The following is a 26,641-nucleotide window of genomic DNA, read 5'->3' as shown; positions in this document are numbered from 1 at the left end:
ATAAAACCATGTTCATTAAGCATGTTCTATACAAGGGAATACCTGTACTAAGTTAGGAAGATGCCAATTGTTTTCAATTCGTTTTATGTGTTTGGGCTTTGATTTTACCATGATAAAGGACTTTCCGTGTGAATTTTCATTTCATTCCACAGTTATTTATAAATAAACTCATCATAGATACCAGGATTAAATTTTATATTTACGCCAGACGCGCGTTTCGTCTACAAAAGACTCATCAGTGACGCTCGAATAAAAAAATGTTAAAATGTCAAATAAAGTTCGAAGCTGAAGAGCATTGAGGACCAAAAATTTTAAAAGTTTTGCCAAATACAGCTTAGGCAATCTATTCCTGAGGTAGAAAGCCTTAGTATTTCAAAAATTCTAAATTCTGAACGGTAAAATTTTAATGATGAGCATATCAACGATAACTCAAGTCAACGCAGAAGTGCTGACTATCGGGCTTCTGATACCCTCGGGGAAACAAACCTCCACCAGCAGTGGCATCGACGTGGCTGTAAATACACTCATCATAGATACCAGGGTTATTTTACTTTTTGCAAAAATAATTGTAATAGATTGGCTTAACAAAATAGGAAAGTTATTGTTGGTAAAACTCAAATTAGGTAAAAAATATCCCTTAGGATATTTATAAATCAAATATTATGGTTTCACGGTGGATGTAATAATGTTTTACCACATTGCGATCGTTAACCGTCGATATCATCACGTTTGCCGTCAATAATTACGAAAATGTACTAGTGTTAATTAAAGCTTATTATTGTTTTTGCACTGCTACTAATATTATTATATTGATATATATTTGCAGGAGATCGGTTACTCTGTTAATAGTTATGTTTCCATATTTTGCCTCTTTTGTATCGAAAGTATGGACATCTTCGTTTTCAACAGGCCAGAAATGGAAGGAGTGGCCAAACAAGCAATCACTTTTATTGGTAAGATTTAATTTAAATGTGATCGCTATATAATTCATTGCTTGTTATATGTCATCTTTATGCATTGCCAAATGGATATACATATCATTTAAAAAGGAACTTAAATTGTTTACCCGTTAAAAATAGCGCAGTCGACTATATTATTTTTGTTTCTTTCTTTTAAATAAAATCAGTATGCTGAACAACTGTTTCAAAGAAGATGTCAATTTTCCAACTACGATACATTCAGTGTTGTTCATACAAGTCGCTTGTAGTCAATTAAAATCTGTTAAATTGATATTTTGACTGTTAAGAAGTTAGTACACAACAATAACATACTGAATCATGAAGAGTGAAGAAAGGGATAATCAAATCGTATGAAAAAGCTACTGAAGAATACAAAGTTGACTTATCGACTAAAAATGACTTCATTATTCATTGCTTAGTCTAGTCAGGTGAGTGAAATCCATTTACTACTATAAGATACACATAAACATAATTGTTCAAGATTTTTAGAAGTTTGTTTATAATTAAAAAGGTTAATGTTTTAAGGGTGTTATATTATCCATTGCTGAGAGTTACATGCAGACTAGCTTGTTTTTGATATATCTATGGAAAATACCAGGATTTCTGATGTTAGGTGTGTTACATTCAGGAATGATCTTTTCCTTGTGTAAAACTGGAATGGTAAGGTTAACTTCATTAAATAACATTGTTATAAAATGTATAATAACAAAATCAACAGTTTTAATATAATGTAATTAATTTACATAACTTTATTACATTCTGTCCCGTTTTTCAGTTATCGTATACTAGTTTTATTATTTGTGACAGTGTTTTGTTGTATGCACAATATGACAAATGAAATGTTTTTTTTTAGCAGGTATAACATATGAAATATATCTTTTTTGGAAGAGTATATATATCTCTCTGTGCCATTTCGATCATACACACATGTAGCTCTCCGCGTGTTTACATAGTTTATATAACTACTCTTTTCCAGAATAACACCTACAAAATGAAAATTGTCATTAATAAACAACCCACGAAAGAAGACCAAAAGCTAAGATACACAAAAGAAAGATGAGATTAATGATTGATTTATTGTAAAGTGTTTAGAACTAATAACAAATAATTCTTTGAAAGATTCAGTAGCCAGAGTTTATTACTAGTTTTGATGTCAGTTTCTATATTTTATTGCTGCATTACGGTTTCAGATCCTAAAGTACTGATTTATATTGTTTTGTTTCAGAAGACCATTACTAGCTGTAGTCGTTACATACAACATCTGTTGGTTTTAGTTTTCATAAGCTGTGTTATTTATTGTTTTATATTGCTGGTGATAACAAACAGAATGTCGGTGGAAGAAGCTCGAATCACGTGTCTCTTCCTGGTGATGATATCAATAATTGTTACTCCGAGCATTCAAAGACGTATTCATACAACAGACAACGGAGGAACTCAGAATTCCGCTATATTGTATGTAATTTTGAAGATGCTAACTTGTGTGTTTTCGGTTTACTTTCTACAACAAAAAAGTAATACAAACGAATTTTTATCATTGAGATTATTATTTGAGACTTTAATTTTACCGAATTCTAAAAGTCTTTACTTTTGTGCTTCTATCTTACTTAGCTCGTGTCTTTGTCAGTACGTTAAGTTTTTCAATGTAAATTCTAAATCTGGTAGATGTGTTGTTCATTTACCGATGTATGTGTCGTCCATAATAGTATCAATCATACTAGTACTGACGTGCTCGTCCTTAATAAATGTATCTCACATTACATGGGTTTGTAGTATCGGTACACTTTCTCAAGGAATTAAAGTGGGAGCAGATAATACTGCATTCTATGGAACTCTCGCAGGACTATTAATTGTTCCGTTGTTATTGGATATAATGAATGACAGAATTATACAATGTAATAATTGTAGTATGTATGAAGCCGTATTGACTATGCAACATTTTGTCAGTAGAACTTTCAATACAATGGAGACACCAACATGCAATAAGTCGGCTGACAACAAAAGACGAATCTTTGTCTGTACTACAATGCATCAGGAATCATCACTAGAAATGGACAAATTACTGGCTAGTATACGAAACATTTCATATTCAAACCTTTTGAAAAGAGAGCATATTGTTTTGGAATCTCATATATTCTTAGATAATGGTGCTGATGGACAAACTATAAAGCAGTTTGGTCTTCAGTTAATGAGATTAATTGAAAACCAATGTATAACAAACATTAACCAAGGAGTCATGCTATTTACGCCATACGGATTACAGCTTTCCTGGGAAGTAAACAAAACAACACCATTGTTTGTGCACTTGAAAGATGTTTCTAAGGTCAAGGCGAAAAAGCGTTGGAGTCAAATAATGTATATGGAGTATATCTTACACTATCGTACGTCTAACTTTTGGAGGTACTCTGACAATTTCCCAATAAGACCACCTTATGCAGGTTTACATTCTATAGATACATGGAACTCGCCTGAAGAGTTATACGAAACCGCGCAACATGATTTTACACTTCTAGATAAGTATTGTAAGTCGTTAGTAAAACAAAATGAGATTTATTGTGTTGACACAGAATCGACAGAAATATATGTAGCCGATACGAGCAAAAATGAAAAGTGTCCAGATAGAAATGAATCATTTAACATTATTCACACCATAAAAGATTCACAACAATTGCACCACGAACAGGATAAATTTGGTTATGATAATTATATCCTTGCAACTGATGCTGATATGACGTTTACGGATAGAAGTATATTGAAAGTTTTACACATGTGTGAATCAGACCGGACTGTTGGGGCTGTCTGTGGTCGAACATATCCTACAGGAATTCAGTATCCTCCTATTGTCTGGCTGCAGATGTTCGAATATGCTAAAGGTAAAATATGTGCAGAAACATGAATAATTCTCAATAAGGTAGTTTTTTTGTAAACCGAGCGATTGGCTCATTGACGTTTTTTGTAATGTCGAAAAATTTTCTGTTGATATATAAGAATCGATTTTCCTTGCTCAACTGCATTTCTCATTTACTAAATACACAAAAAAATATAAAGTAGGTGATCAATCTCGATCGATGATTGATATTCGAAAACAGATTTCTTAAATTCATTTCGACTGTAATGTCCGGTTCCGAAAATGTTCAAATTCCTGAACGTATTGTTTTTACCGAATCTTTCAAACACAATTATAATATACAAAAATGTTCAAAATAAAAAAATATATAAGATAATTAATATATGTACTTAAACAGGAACGTTTTCCACCTATGTCTCGAGCATAGTTATTTTCATCACTTCTAATCAGGTCAGAATAATAAAAAAAGCAATTTTGAATTATCTCCTTCTGCATATACTTAAATAAAAAAGCATTTATCAAATTAATTTCATTCAAATACTGACAAAATAGAGTTGTTTTGATTATAAATTATAAAAAAAACAAATGTCAAAATGTTTGTTATAAAATTTAACTATAAAACAAATATAAAAATAAACTTTAAAAAAAATCAGTTCGATGTGACCATGCTTAAAGTCGCTTCTGATATCATTTTAGACTTTTACTTAAAATTTACAATTCTGACATTTCAGTGTGCTTAATTATTTATTTTTGATTGCTTGTTTAAGAATCACAACAATAAGGTTATAACAAATAGCAAACATAAGCACCTTTTAATTTCAAGATTGGCATCATAAGAATTGTAATGAATAATCTCCCTTGCTAGCATTATTTTTCAACTTAAAAAAACATCAAATTAAAAAGCAAGGGAATTTCCGATTTTGGCATTAAAGTTCAGGTTCAACTGATGAAAGATTTTGGACACTTATTAAACACTTTCAGTAGATTCAATAAATTATGTTTAAGATTTAGACTAATTTAGTCATTAAAGACGCTCTTACTAAAGCTTAAAATATAAAAAAAATCTGTCAAATATGCCATTATATGTCACTTTTTAGATGGCTTTTTGTCAAAAAATGAAAGTGGCAGCATCCGTGTTCATCTTCAACCTTTATGTTTTTTATGTATTATCATCAAATACAACTAAGATTTGATTAATAACAATGAGGGTCTGGAATGAGGGGGGGGGGGGGGCGGGATCTGTTATTCTGTAAACATTTAATTTTTTTCTCTAATCTTTAAAAAAATAACCCCTTTTTTCTCTAATCTTCAAAAAAATAACCCCTTTTTTCTCTAATCTTCATTTTTTCCCCCGTTATTCTCTTATCTTCATTTTTTAAGGGCATTATTCTTTAATCATTTAACCCCATCCAAACCCTCAAGAATGAACACTAATGTGGCCACTTTCTTTTTTTTGGCCGTCTAAAGATTAACTCAAATGCTAAAATTGTGAGATTTCAGTAATTTAGCATGACTAAAAATAAACTCATCATAGATTCAATGATTGAAATTTTATATTATATGATGATAGTACCCGATACCATGAGCATTGTATTGTCAAAAACAGCGCATATTTATGAAATAGAAGTATTCTTCTTTCCAATAATTACATGTAGCTAAAAGTTTACATTTTAAATTTTTTGTAAAACTGCTATATTTCGGGACCAAAAAGGGGTCTTACTGGACTTACTACTGTGCAAAAGGGCAACACATTCAAATTAGAAAGTACAAAACAAAAGTTGAAGAATGTACCAATAAATCTACAGGGAACATGTACAGTCAATAACGAAACAGTTCCAATGTGATTACAAAATTAATGCATTTATTGACCATCAACAGTACCAACTTTAAATTACTCGGGCAATTATTTCTATTCAGTACTGCTAGAGACCAAAGCAATTGAAATCTAAATCATATTTGAGATGTTAAAGAGCTGACAAACAATACACAATGCAATGGAAAGCAAAACCATGAACGAATAAACCCAGAGCTATCAACAAAAGAGGGTTGAAAAATACTAGAGCGACAATCAATCTCATAGATCGAAAATAAACTGACAATGCCATGGCTAAAAAAGAAAAAGACAAGCAGACAAATCATAGAACACAATACACAACATAGAAAACTAAACAAAAAGCAACACGAACCCCACCAAAAACTAGGAGTGATCTCAGGTGCTCTGGAAGGATAAACAGATATTTCTCCAAGTTCTATTCAATACGATATTTTACTTCGAAATATTGTGCTTTTAGATTTTTGGATGAATAAGGGTGCACAGAATATTATTGGTTCAGTTATGTGTTGCCCCGGCTGTTTTAGTATGTTCAAATTGGAAGCTATTAGGGACGTTGTTGCAGAATATTCAGTACCAGTAGGAAACATGGAAGATATCTTTACAAAAGACAACGGTAAAAAAAACTATATTTGTTCTGGAAAATTCTTCTTCTATTAAAGTATCAGTGACTATAAAACATCATGTTTACGCTAACTAGTCGATGTTAAAATCATCTGCTGTCGATGTTTTTATGCTTCATACATTTATACTTATATCACTCAGACAGTAAATTTGGTTAAACAAAGTTTAGATCATCAATGGTTCCATATTTTGCTCTTTCTATGTCAGCATTAGGACAATGACAAAAAGTATAAATAATTTTGTCGTCAAAATTGAATGGTTTGCCACTGCAATCTATGAGATAGAAAACAGTTGCATTTTACATCGAATATATCAACATTTAACGAATCATGACTAATGATAATATACTAACAGCATGTCCAGAGTTTTCTTTCTTTCATGTTTGGGTATAAACAAAATTGCCTGAATACTTTTCATAGATCCCCCCAAAAAAAGAAATTATTTGTGAATAACAATATTAAAGTACTGTTGGCCAATACAAACCGAACTTTAATTTCTTATAATTCACCGTTCAGTCTTTTGTAGACGAAACGGTATTAACTACACATTTTCTGCTGTGGTCTTTGCTAGATTAATGTATATGTTTGTCTTTCTCTTTTTAAACAATTGCGGAGTTTGTATATAATGTGTATTTACAACGTGTAGACTCCTGGGTCCCAATTAATGTCACATCAACCTATAATGTGTGTTTCTGTTTCTTACTAAATTACCAAACTAAAAGCAACTGAGCACACAAGCGGAAGTTTTAGCTAACTATAAAACAAAAGAACCCCCTTCTTATTTTTCTTCACAAAATGCCTGTACCAAGTAAGGAGTATGGAAGTTGGTTTTAATAGTTCCATTGATTGAAATAGTGTTTGGCTACTGGTTGATGTTACCCAGCCGAGTGCCGTCAACAAAAGTTATTTCAAAAAATATGTTATTCATTTTCTTTGGCACAGAAACAAAGTACATATCTGTTATTGATAGCGTTTGATAATGTCAGTTTTTATGGACCTCGTATGTTTGAATTTGTCTGTATCAACATTGAATAGTGTTTTTTGTTATATTTATTGAAATTATATATACAGGGGAAGACAGATGGATGTGTACGTTGATGATGTTGAAGGGATGGAAATTAAGATATTGTAGTACGGCTACAAATACTACATTTTGTCCGGAAGATATGACTGAGTTCATGAAACAACGCCGTAGATGGATACTATCAGATTATGCAAATGCTGTATTGGTTTTTCGACAGCTAAGAACCTTGGTTTCCACAAACGATGCTTTTTCCGTTTTGTTCGTCCTCTACTTATTGCAACTGTTTCTTACAAAGCTTTTATATCCGGGAATTACAATTGTAACACTGTGCTACGGTTTAGAATTGGCGACTGGTGCCCCTCTTATCATTGTAGCTCCTGTGATCGTTGCAATAGTGCTTGCCTACTGCCTGATGCTACTTAGCCGAGTTCCTTCAACAATACAGTTAGTTATCACAAAAATGTTAATCATTATCTTCGGATCAGGAACAGTCTACATATCTGTTATTGTCTTTAAATACTTGGCATATGGTAGGTAGCATGGTATCGTTTTGTTATATACAATTATGTGAATGCATCTGTAGTTTTGAAAGAATATTGGGGGTATATGAAACCTTAAAAAAGTTAAATGCAAACAGGTTCATGGTTATGTTTCTTAATCACTTTCGCAACGATATGATATTATGTAATGTATAATGCATTTTATCAATCACGCTTATGTTGTCGTTGGTTGATGTGAAGGTCATTTGTTTGGGTTTTTTTTCAGATATTTTTATCTATGTAATTTCTGACATTAAATAAAAATAGTCGATATATGTTTTGCTCCATTATTATAAAAAGAACCCTATTGATATATAAAAATAATAAAACACATCAAACCTATGTACAACAACTGTCCTATTCCTGAAATGTTGCAGGTATTTTCTTAGCAAGAAAATGGTGGATTAAGCCTGGTTTTATAGCTAGCTAAACCTATAAGTTGAATGACAGTCGCATATTGCGTTATTATCTTAATCACTATAGGTTAAAATAAACCAATTGAAATTATGGGCGCAGCCATTTAATGAGCATAACATGGTATTCAGAATTAAGGCTATAGCTTATCTTGTTTGGTTAATATGTGTGCCCGGTATGTTTTGTTAATTGAGACTTCATGCATTCTGCATTATAACAAAGGCCAACTAGATTACTTTCTTAGCCCTAACGGAACTGAGATGTATTTTGATCGCTAGGATATGACACGTATGTTTAAGTGCAAAATTGATAGGCATGGGAGATAAGTACAAATTACGCAAAGAAAATCAACGCGAACCTATATTTTTTGGACGAAAAAATACTGTCCTAATAACTTGTTTTTAATTCTAGCAGGTTCTTGTTAAATTAATAAATTTTCTAAAGTATGTATCTCGATAAAGGCTATCATTGTAGCATATAGGAAAATTAATTGGTCATTTCAATCATAAAAACACTCAAATATGTAAACAAACATTGAAACAATAACACAATGACGGGATGTATAAGTACAGAGCCACGTTATACGTCATACAAAGAAACATATTATCACAAATTAAATAAAACAATACAAACATTATCATTGAAAATAAGACAGTGACGGGATGTATAAGTACAGGGTCATGTGTTATGTAACAAAGAAACATAAAAAAAAGGCATATAGACAAAGCATATTAGCAAACATGATTTACAAGAATATAAAAATACTCATAGAGCAAAAACGAGGTGCTTGACTGGGCACAGGCAAGTATTATATGTAAACAGAATTCAACAGAGCAGACATACATATTTTGTAAAGAAAAACGTTTTCTACATGTATGTTGAAAGAACCCTCACATGCATAATGTATGTATTTGTAAATCTTTACAATTACTTAGTATCTCCTTCTACAAATAGGTTATTACAATGGACATTTTGAACATACAGAAGGCTTGTCAGTTGCAATTGTATTTGGAAGTTACATATTTGGAGCTGTTTTATACCCATGGGATGCATGGATATTGCTTACTGGTCCTGTCTACTTGTTTTTTATTCCATTTATGTATATTTTATTACCCCTCTACGCAATCTGTAACATTGTGGATCAATCATGGGGTACACGTGATGAGGTAAGTGACTGTTTGATGAAAGTTATTTTGTCCGAAAAAAAGAAATAAGAATATGTTGTATGATTGTCAATAAGGTAACTATTTTACAAAAGAGGGACGAAGATACCAGAGGGACAGTCAAAATCATAGATCAAAAATAAACTGACAACGCCATGGCTTAAAATGAAAAAAGACAAACAGCCAAACAATAGTACACATGACACAAAATAGAAAACTAAAGAACAAGCAACACGAACCCCACAAAAAACTAGGAGTGATCTCAGATGCTCCGAAAGGGTAAGCAGATCCTGCTTAACATGTGGCACCCGTCGTATTGCTTATGTGATAACAAATCCGGTAAATAGTCTAATTCGGTAGGTCATATTCATGAAAGGGGAGGGGATTTTAGTTACGACGTAAGGAGCATATCTGACATGTCTGATAGGCACCTGATTCAGTTGATAAAAGCAACTTTAGTCTTCTAAGATATTAAGCAATAAAAAATAATGCATCAAAATCTATATAAGGCAATACATGACAATACATGACAACGTGAGAATAATACTAACTAGAAAAATTGATATCAGCTTAAGTGATAACATTATAATGATACGTACAGCAACCAATCACAGTCACTAAATCACATGCTTCTTACGTGGGACAAAAGCATAAATAATGTTGAAGGATAAAAACAGCTTTCCACTAGACAATAAATGACGTGGATGATGACATATCTATCCGACAAATAAAAGACAGGTCGTACCATTTGTGGGGTGATTTTAATTACTGTTCGTTTGTCATAATTGTTCGATGGGTCATGTGTGACCTATTGCATTATTTCATTTCTGATATCTTATGAATGTTTTTTTACATAATATGAAACTATTTTTAAATATAAAGACAAGACAAGGTATTTCTATGTTGTCAAAAATAAAAGAGAAAACGAATGTTTTCATCCTTATTGTCATTACACTGACTGTGAAAAACACAATAAATATTTGTGAGACCCAATTAAAAAATATATATTTCTTCAGCTACTACTTGCCAATTTGATTATTTCAACCTTCAAAGCAGGGTCTATCAAAATCTATCAAAAGAGCCAAATATTACTATAACGGCATCGAAGCAACGCAACACAAATATTAGACACACATATACACCACATAAAGATGATAAAAAAGTCAAAGGCGAGTAAAACACAATATGTCCTTAGCTCTGACCCAATAGTTATTTAAACAGTAGAAGCGTCGAAGTTGTATGACATACGGCTTGTTATGAAAATGAAAATCAGTTAAAAACCAAATTTGCCCAAACTAAACACTTACCTGTTTGTTTCTTTTTCTTTTTTTACTACAGTAAACATATACGTTTAAAAGATACAAAAATACCACGCAAACATGACAACACAATTCATTCACATCAGCATACTGTATACCATAATATATTTCAAATGCACGTGTTCTTAGTGTTGTACAAACGTTTTACATTCTAACAAGTGTTAAGATGGCACAACGAAACTTCGAAAATAAAGAAAACTATGGAGTGATAATAAGCCAAAAAATTCCAACAGCATGTTTCTTTCACTAAATTAAGAAATCTGAGTTATATTTGTTTATTGCCTCTTAAGGACGAAATTCACTTTACTAATACTGCATTTTAAAACAAACTATTTCCAAAAAAAGGAAAAATCTAAGGATCGATAAAATATGACAACTTCGTAAGAAATTTTGATTGTATAACATATAATGACCTATGTTTTTATAGAACAAATATAAAACGTATTTGACATTGTTTTGTTTCCTCTTCGTTATACATGTTATAAGCTATTTATTGTAATGCATCAGAAGAACCGAGTATGATAACTACGGTGTATGCTTAATTTAATACAATGCTTTCCTTAGCTACCAACAATTAAACAGAACAGGCACACAGAACCAGAATCGCAACAAGGTACGATAGCGTAACACATGATATTATTACTCAAGCTTAAAGTAATTGTATATGAAATTTATCCTATTGTTCAATTTGTATACTGCTTCGTTGTATTGCTGCTTTTCTGATTTTTATCCTGTACTTTAGACATTTATCCCATATACCTGTATTTAATTTCTATTTACAAAAAAAAAAAGAGATATTGGCTTAAGCTTTATATATTAATTTCGATTACATGTATTAATGATATTCTTGGTAGTACAGCTATATTTGGAAATTATTAGTCACGATTGTCAAATTCTGTATCAAACACATATAATGTTTACTTTTCAAACCAAACAGTGATGTAACCATTCTCGAACTGAACACGATATACGGTACTTGAATATGCATACAGTAATCGATGAAACGTATAGTTTTTTTACAAATCATAGATATTTGTTTTAATTTTTTTCGTTTTCTTATTTTATTACATTTTATATTTTAAGCAAAATAAAACATTATAGCAAAACCTTTTGTTTTGTAGTTGAAACAGCGTGTCTGGCCAGTTTGAGAGCATCATCGCTCAATTTAAGTGACTTCAACCAAGATGAATTCAAATTCTGGGAAGGGCTTGTGTTCAACGTTGTAGGATCGTCGGTATCAGATGGATTATCAAACGAAGACAGAAAAATAGGATTGATATTATTAAGAAAAAAAGCGCTAATGTACGTTCTTAGTGCTAATCTGATTTGCATGGTTGCACTAGTAGGATTTCATGCATGTTTAATGCATAATTTTGATAGTAAATCCATATTTAGTATTGTAATGGGAGTTATGCTAGGGTTACCACCCCTTATTCAAATATCAGGTAGTACTGTGTACAGAATTGGTGATATTGTAAATCGTATAGGTCGATGGATAAATACTGTAACGTAAAGTTTTGTTTTCAACCGACCCTCATAGTCAATTTGTGGATATAAGCCCATTGGATTTGTATTAGTCATGTTAGTCCATGTAGCATGGCAACTTCATTGTTTTATGTGTTTAACTGTTATCATGTGTTGTCTAATTATCAATGAGAATATGTGTTCGTTTACCAAGATATAAACATAATATATTTAAATATATCGATTGTTTGAATACAAAAGTTATAGAATGAATAAATGGAAATATATATATCAACTGTACTATCTTTCACTTGCATGTGTGTATTCAGCAAGTCAGAGCACTTACCAACCTACTCATTTTTTACGATTAAATGAATGAGTTCTACGGCATTTAGATGATAACCTACATGATTTCTTTTTTCAAAACTGCATGTTATTGTTTTCTCTTAACATGCTTAAAGGGCCTTCTTGCATAAATGTGTATTTCAACAGAAACTCCGTATCAGTGTTAAATATATCAAACGATATAGTGTATCAAGAAATATTGAATTGATATGCATGGTTAGAATAACATAAATTCCTTCAAAAAGAATTATGATAGCAACTGAATCTAACTGATTAGTTATATTTAAAGTATGATTGTCTACTATAAAAGGGGATATGTGATGTTTACGTCAATGATATAGGAACCAAAACTACACAGAAACTAAACTGGTTGATTGATTGATTCAGTCATTCAGTAAAGATTGGTTTGTGATTAACGCCTCTTTCTATACTATTGCTCTTATTTATGGTGGTTTGACGGTTTATTTTTTTATTTTTGGAGGAAACCGGAGTGTCCGAGAGAACGACATCCTTCCGGTAATAAAACTGACAATTTTAGTCAATTACGATTAAAGTCGAATATACCTGCCACGTACTGGATTTAAACAGTTAATCTCTGGGTAGACAATCAGTCTTGATATATCAGTTGGACCGTTCACACTTCTCACCCAACGAGGTCCGGGTATACAATTAATGTCATGCTGAGGTCATAAAATGGATGCAACATAGGCCAAATGTCTATACAATATGTCAAGCATTAGATTGATCATGGTGAACAAATTCAGGGAATATCAAAGCTCATCCATAATTATATGTACATCTTTCTTCGATGAAGGACACAATAAATCTTACTTTTCGTCAACACTAGCTCTAACAGAAAAGAAAGGACATATAGTATCCATTCAGGACATAAAATGTTAACAAGCAAAACCAAAAACGAAAAATGCAAAGAAAGAACGGTTTTATTGATGGTGTTCATCTCAAAGTCACAGTGTTGCATTCAACATAGAGAAAGAAAAAAAAACCCTCCCCCCCTTTCTGTAATTTATTGTTATTTCTTTGCGCTTGAGGAATATTGATACACATGTTACTATTCTAGATTGTTAGATGTAATATTTTCAATAACAGTTCTAGTTAAATCGATAAAAAATAACAATTAACGGCGAATATCGAATATAGTTACCATTGCCTCGATATTTTAATTATTGTGCACAGTATATGATTCATACTAAAAGGACATATGCTTGGAGATTGCAAGATTCGTTATCATTGCATGTCACTAATTGATCATTTTAACGTTCATATTTCCTTATTTCTCCATCAATCTAGAACGGTGAAGAATCTGTTTTATCATATACTTGTATTAAATATTACTAAACATTTACAGTTCAATAACACTTAAAATCATTAAAAGGCTAGGAAAGTATTACTATGTTTATTTACCAGATTCATAAGAATTTCACCAGCGGGATGAAAGAGGAACCTTTATTGACTGCTTCCGGAATGTTATGACATGCATTTCGTTAATTTCCGTGGCGTTTATGGTGTCAGACCACCAATTAAAAATCCCAATCTGTTCAACCAAATTTTGCAATTTTCACAGCTTTCTAAATATTTTACCTTAAGTTTAACTTCATAGAAACCAGGTATATCCTTAATTGTACATGTATCAGCTTTCTAGATGCCAATTTTCACCATACCTTTAAAGCCTTCTAACAAAATAACTGACCATCAAACAGAGGTACTCCAAAACAAAAACCTGGTTTTCTGGAAATCTAAAATTAGTATACTATGGAGCGCATTAATCCTCAATTTGTAATGCAAACTCATAGACAAGTAAATTTTGGCTCAAAATGATCTAGATATATTTCTCTTTCACCAAAAGTTTCATTTCTACAAATTTGTTGGTTAGTTTAAGTAAACAAGGACATCAAAAGCACTATTTTGTGTCAGAGTAGGGCTACTTTTACATACGTTCTAAATTGGAGGGAGTAATTGGTGGTCTGACACCTAAAGAGCAAAAAAAGTTGATCAGAAATCTTTCGTTTTGTTTATTCTTAATTCTTAGTCAATTTGAAGTTAAAAACATCCTTTCTGAGCATAATGCGACTCATATAACAAATTTCACAGCTCAATTTAAACTGACTGTAATGTAAGCATTTGATAGAAAATACTTGAGAATCTCATTTTGGACTAGAAAAACATAAACTTTCAATATCAAGATCAGCTTTTGTTGATTTTTCCTTGTTTGTTCTACTGCTTTAAAGACTTTCCACAATTTTTACAAGGAGTTAAATAAAAAATCCAAGGTATTGAAGAGTCAAGGAATATTGACCCCCTTTTTTTACACCTGGTGTCAGTAATGGGACTATTAACTGATCAAAAGTGCAGTCATGGTCATTTAAAGACCAAACAGCCTTTTCATTTCTACCAGTGATTTTTCCTTAAAATTTTGTGTGAAGGTATATCATGATTTGAGGAACAAAATATGATGAAAAAAATTGGGGGTCACCGACTTAGTTTTATCGCTATAGCAACCTCAGTTTCGTGTTTTCCCGAATATTAACATAATATGTGCTTGTTATATAAACTCTCCAAAAAATACTTTATATCAAACCTACAAGCATAATTCTTGTTTCACGTTAAACAGTAGATTTTTATCTATCAAATACAGGTTCAAGAGTTTTAGACTCGTATTGTTTTGATCTTTAAAAATATGATTTATTTCATTCCCGCCAAAAATAAAACGTAAAAATGAAAAACGTTTCCAGTATTAAAAATATCTACCAGTGATTTCTTCATAATAATTTCAAGAAGGAAAGTGCCATGTGTACTCTTCAAAATAAAGCAATAAAAAGCGTATGTCACCGACCTTTCAAAAAAGTTATAAGTAATTTTCATGTTTTTTTCTCGTTCATTTTGAAGAAAACAGTTGTCTTTCTTCAGAACTTTGCATCTGACGTCATAGTACAAACTTTCCTTGATGGCGCACTATTTGAAAAAAAATTTGCAAATTGGACGTTTAAAACCCACATTTAAATTTCCAAGAATGACAACTATATTCACCTACTTTATTATCCGGTAATACAAGATATTAAATGCATGTGTCAGTATCAGATCTTACGATGTTGCCGCACAATATTAACCTTCAGAAACACCATCCGTCGGAATGGAAAATTGTTTAAAATAACCTTTCACGCCGCTTTTGTTAGGAAAGTCTGTCTTTGTCCTCTGTCCCACATGAGCAAAATGATTGAAAATAAAAAAAGAAATGAAAGACGGCACTGGTCAACTTACAGAGTATTTGACTATACCAGACTATATGTGCTTGTTTCTTTTTCGCGTCAATTTCAGAAGATTGCCGTAACGAACTCATTCGGTACTGTTGAAAGACGGACATACAAAAGCATGGACGGAGTTCTTTATACCATTATTTTTGCCGACCTAGGACGAACGTTTAGAAATTATTGCATTGCGTTTGTGAATTCATTATTTTAGAATATTTTATTACTACCTCATGTGTTTTCAATAAACGAGACAGTAAATATAAAATACAAAAAGTTTTTGATTCAAAAATTAATTTAGAAATAATTTTCCGTTGAATACTACAAAGTAAGATTTCTCCAACAGGATAAAATATAATAAATCTAAATTGCTCATTTTGGAAATTAAAACAAAGAAAAGGTTGTTGCCGGCATTGAAAATCGAAATTTGTTTTCTATCTTTCCGGTCACAGTTGTAGCTAAATGAAAGGGAGCGATTTTATTTAAGATATTATTCTTGGAGCAATTGTTTTTGTCATAAGTTAAACTTACAAAAATTTAGTTTTAAACACCGATTTTTTTTATTTTAATTCACATTCACATTCGCTGAGTATTAGTACTTTTTGCCATTCAGCTAATTTCCTAATGCATGTAGGGTGAAACTTTGGTTGGCTTCCTTAATTAATGTTTACTCAAGCTCTGTTATTAAGATTGACATCTTTATATATAGGTATGAAAACCTGTATACATGCTATTTAATTGAATTGGACGTTATCAAAATATAATTATACAAAATATACAAACAAAGCAAGCAGGCAAACCAAAGTGTTGATCTAAATACATTAGAAAATTAGCTGTAAGCTTCAGTGAGATTAGACAATATGTTTATCATTTCCCCTTAAGAAAATTTGAAATGAAACAAATGACAAACAAAAATGACCCTTTGTTATCATTTTATTTTTACTATAAGATTTTGTCAAATAAACAGTATAAATAAATTTTAACTTCATTGCAAGATCGGACATTATTTTACGAGAATCATCCAGACATCAGTTACATGCACATGTTGCCAGTATGTTAAAACTAGAAACTAAAATTAGAAGGATCATTGCATAAGGAACATGTTTACTAAGTTTTAAGTTGATAGGACTTCAACTTCGTTAAAAACTACCTTGACCAAAAACTGTAACCAACAACTTTAACCTGAAGCGGGACAGACGGACGGACGAACGAACGGACGCACAGACCAGAAAACATAATGCCCATAAATTGGGCAAAAAAAAAAACTTTCACCTTACCTGTACCCAATCGGCGCAAACGAAAGACAACATCTACGCAAGTGAAGAAGATTAGAACGAAGGTTAAATATAGTGTAGTATCTTATGTGTCCATTTGTGTTAAATCTCCACAGGAAGTAGCGCGACGCATAATAGTTGCTCTTTTCTTGGGAGACCTAGCGTACCTACGTAGCGTGCACCATGTTGGAATCCGTGAAAAACACGAAATAGGACGTTATAATTTGACGTTTTTTCATTGCTAGAAACAACGTCATAGAGCTTTTATGTCACTACCAAGTTGCGTGAGCTGATGCGCATAAACAATAGGCTGTTTGGTCTTTAACTGTTTTATTTACTATCAGTCAATAAAATTTAAAGTATAAAACTTGCATTTTGGATAATAAATGAGATTTTTGTGAGTTTATGCAGTGTTTATATAAGGCTATGTTAACTGCCATATACATGGTATGCGCAATGATATAAGGGGTAAAAATCAAATGATTTCATCAAATCTTCATGACGACAATTTTTTTTGGGTAGCAATCAACCTATGTTTAAATGTTTAACACCAGAGAAACAACTTACTGTGCATTTATAACAATTTATAACATTTTTTATATGAAAGCATATTGTCAGGGTGGGAAAAGCTAAAAATAGCACACATTCAGGTTTAAGGCTCTAAATTTGCAATCTGTGACTTTTTGCTCCAAAAAAGATTAAAATGTGGCTACTATTATTTCAAATGATCAGTTAAGACCAAAAAATCAATTGTTTTCTGAATTTTGGGTTTCACTGCATTTCTTTTAAAGGTGTCAGACCACAAATTAAAAATCCCAATCTGTTCAACCAAATTTTGCAATTTTCACAGCTTTCTAAATATTTTACCTTAAGTTTAACTTCATAGAAACCAGGTATATCCTTAATTGTAAATGTATCAGCTTTCTACATGCCAATTTTCACCATACCTTTAAAGCCTTCTAACAAAATAACTGACCATCAAACAGAGGTACTCCAAAACAAAAACCTGGTTTTCTGGAAATCTAAAATTAGTATACTATGGAGCGCATTAATCCTCAATTTTTAATGCAAACTCATAGACAAGTAGATTTTGGCTCAAAATGATCTAGATATATTTCTCTTTCACCGAAAGTTTAATTTCTGCAAATTTGTTGGTTAGTTTAAGTAAACAAGGACATCAAAAGCACTATTTTGTGTCAGAGTAGGGCTACTTTTACATACGTTCTAAATTGGAGGGAGTAATTGGTGGTCTGACACCTTATGACATGCAACTTTGTAAATTTCCGGAACTTTGCTCGAAAACGACAACTCAGTGCACAAAATGGTTCAGGAGCAAAGGAGTAGGTCCAGTGAGACTCAAAATTTTGGCCCCAAAATATAGCAGCTTTACAAAATTGTTAAAATGTAAATTTTAGTTATTTATTGGACAGTAGAATGCTTCTTCTACATAAATATGGGCTATTTTTTACAATACATTGCACATATATCGGGTACTGGCACCGATAAGTCATGCTAAATTACTGAAATCTTCATAATTCTAGCATTTTAGTTAAATTTTAGACGGTTTCCGTGTAAAACGAAAGTGGCCGCATTCGTGTTCATCATACATATTGAAATGTAAGTTATATTTGATGATGATACATTATATATATAAAGGTTGAGGATGAACATGGATGCGGACACTTTCGTGTTTGACAAAAACCATCTGAAAAGTGACATTTTTCGGCATATTTGGTAGATTTGTAATATTTAAGCTTAAATCGGATCGTTTTTAATGACTAAATTAGTTAAAATCTTTCACATAAATTAATTGAATCAAATGAAATAGACACTTAAATGTTTAAAAAGTGGTCAAAATCTTTCGTCAGATGAATCTGAAATTTGAGGCCAAAATCGGTCCTTACCGGACCTACTCCTTTCAAACTAAGAACATTATTATTGTTGTGACTAGATAAATAAAATGCTTGTACATGTACTAGTAATATGAATGAAAACAAAGTCTGTTAATTATTATCTAAAAATTAATAGAAAGACAAATTTTTTATTAATAGTTCTATATTTTCTTCTGCTGACGTATATGATAAATGGATCATTCCATGTCATTTTTCATATTAGACCCTTAATCAGCCCTCGTTCATGATATGAGCCCTCGAGCTTGCGATTATGTTGTGACAGTAATTGAAACATAAATAATATGTTATAAGGGCGGAACAGTTACAACAACAACTCGGGTAAGATATTATAAGGGTGAAACAAAAATAGAAATTTGGAATAGGGTATGATGGTATGAATATGGGACGTTAAAAGGAAATTGGGTACAATGTTTAACGGGGTGGCAGATATAGGAACTAGTGAATGGTTTTACCAGGGCGTGATAGTAACATTAACGTGGGTACGATGTTATGAGTACATGACAGTTACAGAAACATGGGTAAAATGTTATCAGGGCGTGACAGCAATAGGGACTTGGATATGGTGTTATTAGGGCATGAAATGTTAGGGAACTTTGATGTATGAAATGACGTTGTGACAGTTTGGGGAACTTGGGTATGATGTAATGAGGGTATGATGTATATGCAGGGTTTTGTTATCAACCTTGCAATAGTTATCAAAGGTATCACGATTACAATTTAATACGTCAGACTCGTGTTTCGACTATATATGATTCAACAGTGACGCTCAAGTCAAAATATGTATAAAGCCAAACAAGTACAAAGTTGAACAGCGTTGAGGACCCAAAATTCCCAAAAATTATGCCAAACACGGCTAATGTAATCTATGCCATTGGATAAGAAAGTCCTAAGTTTGTTCGAAAAATTCAAAATTTTGTAAACAGGAAATTTATAAAAATGATCATATAATTGATATTCATGTCAATACCAAAACGCTAACTACTGGCATGGGTTGGTGATAGCTTTGAGGACAAAACGTTCAGTAGCAGTGGCATCGACCCATTGGTGTTAATAGTTTTCAAAGGTACCATGATTATAATTTAATACGCCATACGCGCGTTTCATCTACATGTGACTCATCTGTGAAGCTCAGATCAAAATAGTTATAAAGCCAAACAAGTGACAAAGTTGAAGCGCATTGAGGACTCAAATTGCAAAAAGTCACTGATCCAGGTATCATGCAAACGTTACCTTCAGCTCGAAAGCATATTGAAAATAAATGCAATTTGTAGCCTCTATAAAGTTATTCTAACGGAAAGAAGAGTTTCAACTAACACTTACAAAATGGATAATGTTGGAAGTGGACAGGCCTGTTACCTTCAAACACAACAGATACGTACCCAAGAAACCAGATCCTACACAAGGCAAAATGTATCAAAAGTTGTTTCAAATTTATACATCACGTGCATGTTAAAAGAGGTTCTAATGCAATGCGAGATGTCAAAATATTCTATATATATTCTATTTCAAAGTCTGAATAGTTCGATAGACATTAAAACAAAGTCTATACTTATTTTAAATGTTTGTCTGATTTTTTTTATTATTATCATTATTCAATTACATTTTGCATATTATAATTTTTTGGATATGATAATAGATGGACAGTCATTAACTGTATTTCATTGTCGCCTCTTCTGAACACGAGAAAAATTATTAGTATTAGGACTACGTTATAACATTGAAAGAAAAAACCATTGACTTAAATTAGAAGATGTGGTATGAGCGGCAATGAGACAACTATCCATCCAAGTCTATGAAAAGGCACAATCATAGTACGTCAGAGTACGGTCTTCAACACGGAGCCTTGGATTTCACCGAACAGCAAGTAATTATAAATGGTTCCAAAATGGCTAGTGTCCAAACATAATAACCAACACCATTTATTTAAAATGCATTTCTTTCGGCAAAATTTCGGCCTGAGTCGGCTTCCGTTAAGAAATACAACCAAAATCTTTGGAAAAATTGATTAAATCATTTTTAATTAAATAAAGTCCAATATAATACTTTTATTTGTATTTGCAATAATTCGTTCTTGATAGATGTGCCGAGAAAGGAAACATCGATTTGAAAGATAATTACTCAAAACTAGCTTTATTATTTCAGTAAAGGCGATTGGAATAAGTGACGCAAAACTTGACCGGATTGCAGTATAAAACAAATGAAAATTGAATTTTATTAGCAAAACATCCACCAACAGACCAAAATGACGCACGAGATGACCACTTACCCTAAATAGAAAAAAATATTATTGTACAAAACAAAAATTGAGAATGGAAATGGGGAATGTGTCAAAAAGACAACAACACGATCATAGAGCAGACAACAGCCAAAGTCCAACAGGTCTTCACTGCAGTGAGAAACTCCAGCACCCGGAGGCTTCCTCGTGCTTGCCTCCTAAACAAATATATATACTTAGATATTTGTAATCAAACACAAGTCCTGTGAGTAAATTTCAGACTCAATTCAATACGTTCAAATCCACCAAATCCACCAAGTCTCATCAACCATACTTGATATTTACAGTCCAAAGAAAGAAATTCAGTGGTCAGCTCTCTAGATCTTTCATTACTTAAAAAAATGTTTGTAGAAACATGAACTATTGTTTTTGGAGAATAAATCAACAAATTTGTTATTGAGTGTTGGATAACTGTCTTTTGGAGTATTCATAACATCTCAATTTACTCATATACATGTATTGCAATTATTTTTTTTTATCATTACCAACAAACCAAAAATACATTGATAAGCATTTATTACATCATGGCTAAACAATAATGTTACTAGTGCTGCAGGATCTTACTCTTTTGGATCACATAAGTCAACCCGATTCGCAGGTGGCAGATGGCAGTTAGGTCCGCTGCTGTATGCCCTGAGGTAATCGGTGCCCTGAGGTAATCGTGGTAATGCGCCATTGATTAAATACGAACGAAAATATAGTTCTTATTTAGATAGATCTTAATACCAAATTTTAATGTGACCAAATACCAAAGATGTCAACAAACTTCCCAAATGATTTTATTATTGTATTTACCGATCATTTATTTCGTATGTACTTGTAGGGTGGGGATGGCTGGTAAAATTATAAACTTTTTTTTTTTTTTTATAAAAGTTCAATTAATGATCTGAAGTATTCATTCATGACAGGGTTACCTGAGGTAACCCCAATTATAACAACAAAATACAACCATTAAACTCAAGTCAACTGAGGTAACTTTATATATACATCACATAAACAATACAAATCTATGAAGTCCTACATTCTAAATTAAGAAATTGTGTTATTAAAATATAAATGTACTAGAACACACCCGCGAAATCGCGGGCATTCAGAGCGTAGTTTAAAGTATCAGTATGTAAAGTGTTGTTGGAAGAATTTTGTTAAATACAGAATGACTGGAGAATTTCAGCAAAAGTATCATAAGTCAAAGGTTATTGGGTTATTTTTTCCCTCCACCTTTATTTCCAAAGTTCCCAATTTTTCGTTTTCTATCAATTTCAATATGAACATACATTTAGTATGTTATGAACATTTATTTAAGTAAGGAGCCTGTAATTCAGTGGTTGTCGTTTGCTTATGCGTTACATTTTTGTTTTTCGTTCCTTTTTTGTACATAAATAAGGCCGCTAGTTTTCTCGTTTGCATTGTTTTCTTTGTTGAAGGCCGTCTACGATAACATATAATTGTTAATTTCTGTGTCATTTTGGTCTCTTGTGGAGAGTTGTCTCAACATGGCAATCATACCACATCTTCTTCTTTTTTTGTAATCAATGAATTTTGTAAAAGATTTAATGACTGGAGAATTTCAGAAAAAGTATCAAAAGTTCACATGAATAATTTTAGCTCTTATCTGTATATTATGAACATTCATTACTATATAAATAAAGCGTATTAACTTTCAATTATAAGTTTACTAATCGATCCATGGTGATCATTGATATAGTATACAGACCCTCTCTATTTAATAAACTCTGTGACTGTCGTGGATAGTAAACTTGAAAATGATAGCAGATAAAATTCTGAAAATACACTTTATTCGTAGTATATGTATGTTCAAAGTATACAGAAAAAAGCAAATTGGAAGTCTAATCTGACTTAAAATTTCGTACAATGACGGGACAATACCCGGATGCCTTTTTTCTCGTTTTTCTCCTAAAATAACTCAATCTGAATAATCATATGAATGGATGACAAATGCGACTATGCACTGTACCTATAGGACACAGAGGCGTGTTGATTAATTTATTGTGGAAAGAAGAGAAGCGACACCAAAAATGAGGTCTTCTCGTTTAATAGTATAGATACACTAGCAAAGTATGTACTAAAAATTCTTTCATAACAGGGTAACCTGCGGTAACCCGAACAATAACAGCAAATACAACCTATTTAACTCAAGTTAATTCAGATCACCTTTACATATACATCACATAAACAATATAATTTCAATGAATTCCTACATAACAAAAGAAGAAAATGGTTTGTTACAGCATAAATGCATATACTAGCAAAGTATCTACTAAGTATTTTGTTATGACAGGGTTACCTCAGGTAACCCATAAAATAGCAACAAGTATTATCCATTGGTATCAAGTTAACTAAAGTCGCTTTTCCGATATATCACATAAACAATACACATCTATGAGGCCTACATGTAAAATAAAGAAATTGTTTGATTACAACATAAATGTTTTCACTAGCAAACCATCTAATAAGCATTCTTTACAACATGGGTACCTGAGGTAACCCAAGACATAATTACAAATATAACCCACTTAACTTAACTGAAGTAAACTGAGATCACCTTTACATGTACATCAAATAAACAATACAACTTTCATGAAGTCCTACATTTAAAATAAAGAAGTTTGTTTATTACAATAAATGTAAACACTACCAAAGTATCTACGAAGTATTAATTCATGACAGGGTTACATGAGGTAACCCCAATAATTACAATAAATACAACCCATTCAACTCAAGTTAACTCAGGTTACATTTATATATACCTCGCATACACAATACAAATCTATGAAGTCCTACATTTTAGATTAAGAAATTGTGTCATTACAGAATAAATGCATATACCAACAAATTATCTACAAAGTATTCTTTCATAACAGAGATACCTCATGTTATTTCAAAAATAACAACAAATATAATCCATTCAAATTAAGATAACTAAAGTCGCCTTTCCTGAATATCATATAAACAATACTTATCTATGAAGTCCAAAATGAAATAGTAAATGGTTTATTAGAAGTTAAATGTATACTCTGGAAAACTATCTACGACGTATTCTTACGTGACAGGGTTACCTCAGATAACCAAAACAATCACAACAAAGATAACCCATCTAACTCAAGTTCACTCAGGTTACCTTTAAATATATATACATCACATAAACAATACAAATCTATAAAGTCCTACATTTCAAATTCAAAAATTGTGGAATTACAATATGAATGTATACACTAGCAAAGTATCAACTAAGAATTCTTTCATAGCAGGGTTACCTGAGGTAACTTAAACAATAACAGCAAATACAACCTATTTAACTCAAGTTAATTCAGATCACATAAAATTGAGAATGGAAATGGGGAATGTGTCAAAGAGACAACAACCCGCCCAAATAAAAAACAACAGCAGAGGGTCACCAACAGGTCTTCAATGTAGTGAGAAATTCCCGCACCCGGAGGCGTCCTTCAGCTGGCCCCTAAACAAATATATACTAGTCCAGTGATAATGAACGCCATACTAATTTCCAAATTGTACACAAGAAACTAAAATTAAAATAATACAAGACTAACAAAGGCCAGAGGCTCCTGACTTGGGACAGGCGCAAAAATGCGGCGGGGTTAAACATGTTTGTGAGATCTCAACCCTCCCCCTATACCTTTACATATACATCACATAAACAATATAACTTTAATGAATTCCTACATTAAAAATGAAGAAGTTGATATATTACACCATAAATCAATATACTAGCAAAGTATCTTCTAAATATTCTGCCATGACAGGTTACCTCAGGTAACCCATGAAATAGAAACAAGTATTATCCATTCATATCAAGTTAACTTAAGTCGCCTTTCAGAAATATCACATAAACAATAACCATCTATGAAGTCCTACATTTAAAATAAAGAAATTGTCCGATTACAACATAAATGTTTACACTAGCAAACTATCTCAAAAGCATTCTTCATAACATGGGTACCTGAGGTAACCCCAGACATAATTACAAATATAACCCACTTAACTGAAGTTAACTGAGGTCACCTTTACATGCGCATCACATAAACAATACAACTTTCATGACGTTCTACATTTAAAATAAAGAAGTTTGTTTATTACAATTAATGTAAACACTAGCAAATTGTCTACGGAGGATTCATTCATTACAGGGTTACCTTAGGTAACCATAACAATAACAACAAAGTTAACCAATCTAACTCAAGTTCACTGAGGTCACCTTTTAATATATATACATCACATAAACAATACAAATCTATGAAGTCCTACATTTCAAATTCAAAAATTGTGGAGTTACAATACAAAGGTATACACTAGCAAAGTATCTACTAAGAATTCTTTCATAGCAGGGTTACCTGAGGTAACCAATACAATAACAACAATACAACCTATTTAACTCAAGTTAATTCAAATCATCTTTACATATACATCAAGGCCGTAGGGCATGCCTGTTTAAAGTGAGGCCATTCGCCGAGCGGAGCGAGGCGAAAAATTTTGGGGCTTTTTTTTAGGGTGGTTCGGGTGCCTGAAACGGGGGAAGCTTTTTCCAGCATTACCATCTATGGTAAAAGATAAAAAATATAACAGAAATGCGGTTTTTTTTATTAACTAGCCTAGTAAGTAACAAATCAAGTTTCAATATTAAAGTTATTTAACTGGATTTTTGACGTTCTAATCTCACAAGTGATGCACAAGTTGTCTGTAAACATTCCGCTGGAAGACTTACCTGGACACATTATTCTGCTGGAAGACCGATACCTGGACACATTATTCTACCAATTTTTAAGTCATTGGTTTGACCTACCAGGGTTCGAACCAACGACCTACCGCACTCGAATCAATTGAACACGCTTGCATACAACCAGACAATGCTGATCATTAACAGAAAAAGAAACACGAAAAATAATGTTTTCAAACAATACCAAAAATATATTTCATTCTTTTATTTAAGATAAATAAAAATCAAGAATTGCCTTATACAATAAAGACTTCCATAGAAAACGCGCTTCATGATTTTGTGTAAATTATTTATGAATAATTATTATATGTTTGGCCAATGAATTATTTTAGTGTAAAGATTAATAACTATTGCGTTATCAATTTAAAAATGAACCAAGGAAAGTAATAAGCCAGCATACTTATAGGAGGTGTTTATACTCATGAGTTACCTTTTCATATTTTTTCTCTTTAAAGAACCCATCTTCAACCAGTTTTGTAACGACATTAAGATTTGTTTCAATTTTTTATTTTGATTTGTATTCGGAACACTTATTTTTTTACCTTCATCGCTATGGTAAAAGCTGCAATCGCTGCTGCAGATTGGACATATTGTATGTAGTAGTGTGCTGGTAGATAATTTGAAACGCGAAACTCGA

General features: G+C 32.0%; 1 protein-coding gene and 1 long non-coding RNA gene across 2 annotated transcripts; both read left to right on the top strand.

Moving 5' to 3' along the window:
- Positions 1-2,829: 2,829 nt before the first annotated feature.
- Positions 2,830-3,852, top strand: LOC139483426 (chitin synthase chs-1-like). Its single transcript, XM_071267446.1, has one exon. The coding sequence runs from the start codon at positions 2,830-2,832 to the stop codon at positions 3,850-3,852; it is 1,023 nt and encodes a 340-aa protein (XP_071123547.1).
- Positions 3,853-6,102: 2,250 nt separating this feature from the next.
- LOC139483636 (uncharacterized) lies at positions 6,103-8,092 on the top strand. Its single transcript, XR_011655059.1, has 2 exons — positions 6,103-6,251; positions 7,330-8,092. It is a non-coding gene; the product is annotated as an uncharacterized lncRNA (long non-coding RNA).
- Positions 8,093-26,641: the final 18,549 nt, after the last annotated feature.

Source organism: Mytilus edulis, chromosome 7, assembly GCF_963676685.1.
Source record: "Mytilus edulis chromosome 7, xbMytEdul2.2, whole genome shotgun sequence".
NCBI classification, from domain to species: domain Eukaryota; kingdom Metazoa; phylum Mollusca; class Bivalvia; order Mytilida; family Mytilidae; genus Mytilus; species Mytilus edulis.
Note: the sequence above shows the minus strand (reverse complement) of the source record. Positions and strands in the feature narration are given on the sequence as shown.

Excerpts from the sequence above, each read along its gene's own strand:
- LOC139483426 (XM_071267446.1), top strand. The coding sequence starts at position 2,830 with ATGAATGACAGAATTATACAATGTAATAATTGTAGTATGTATGAAGCC.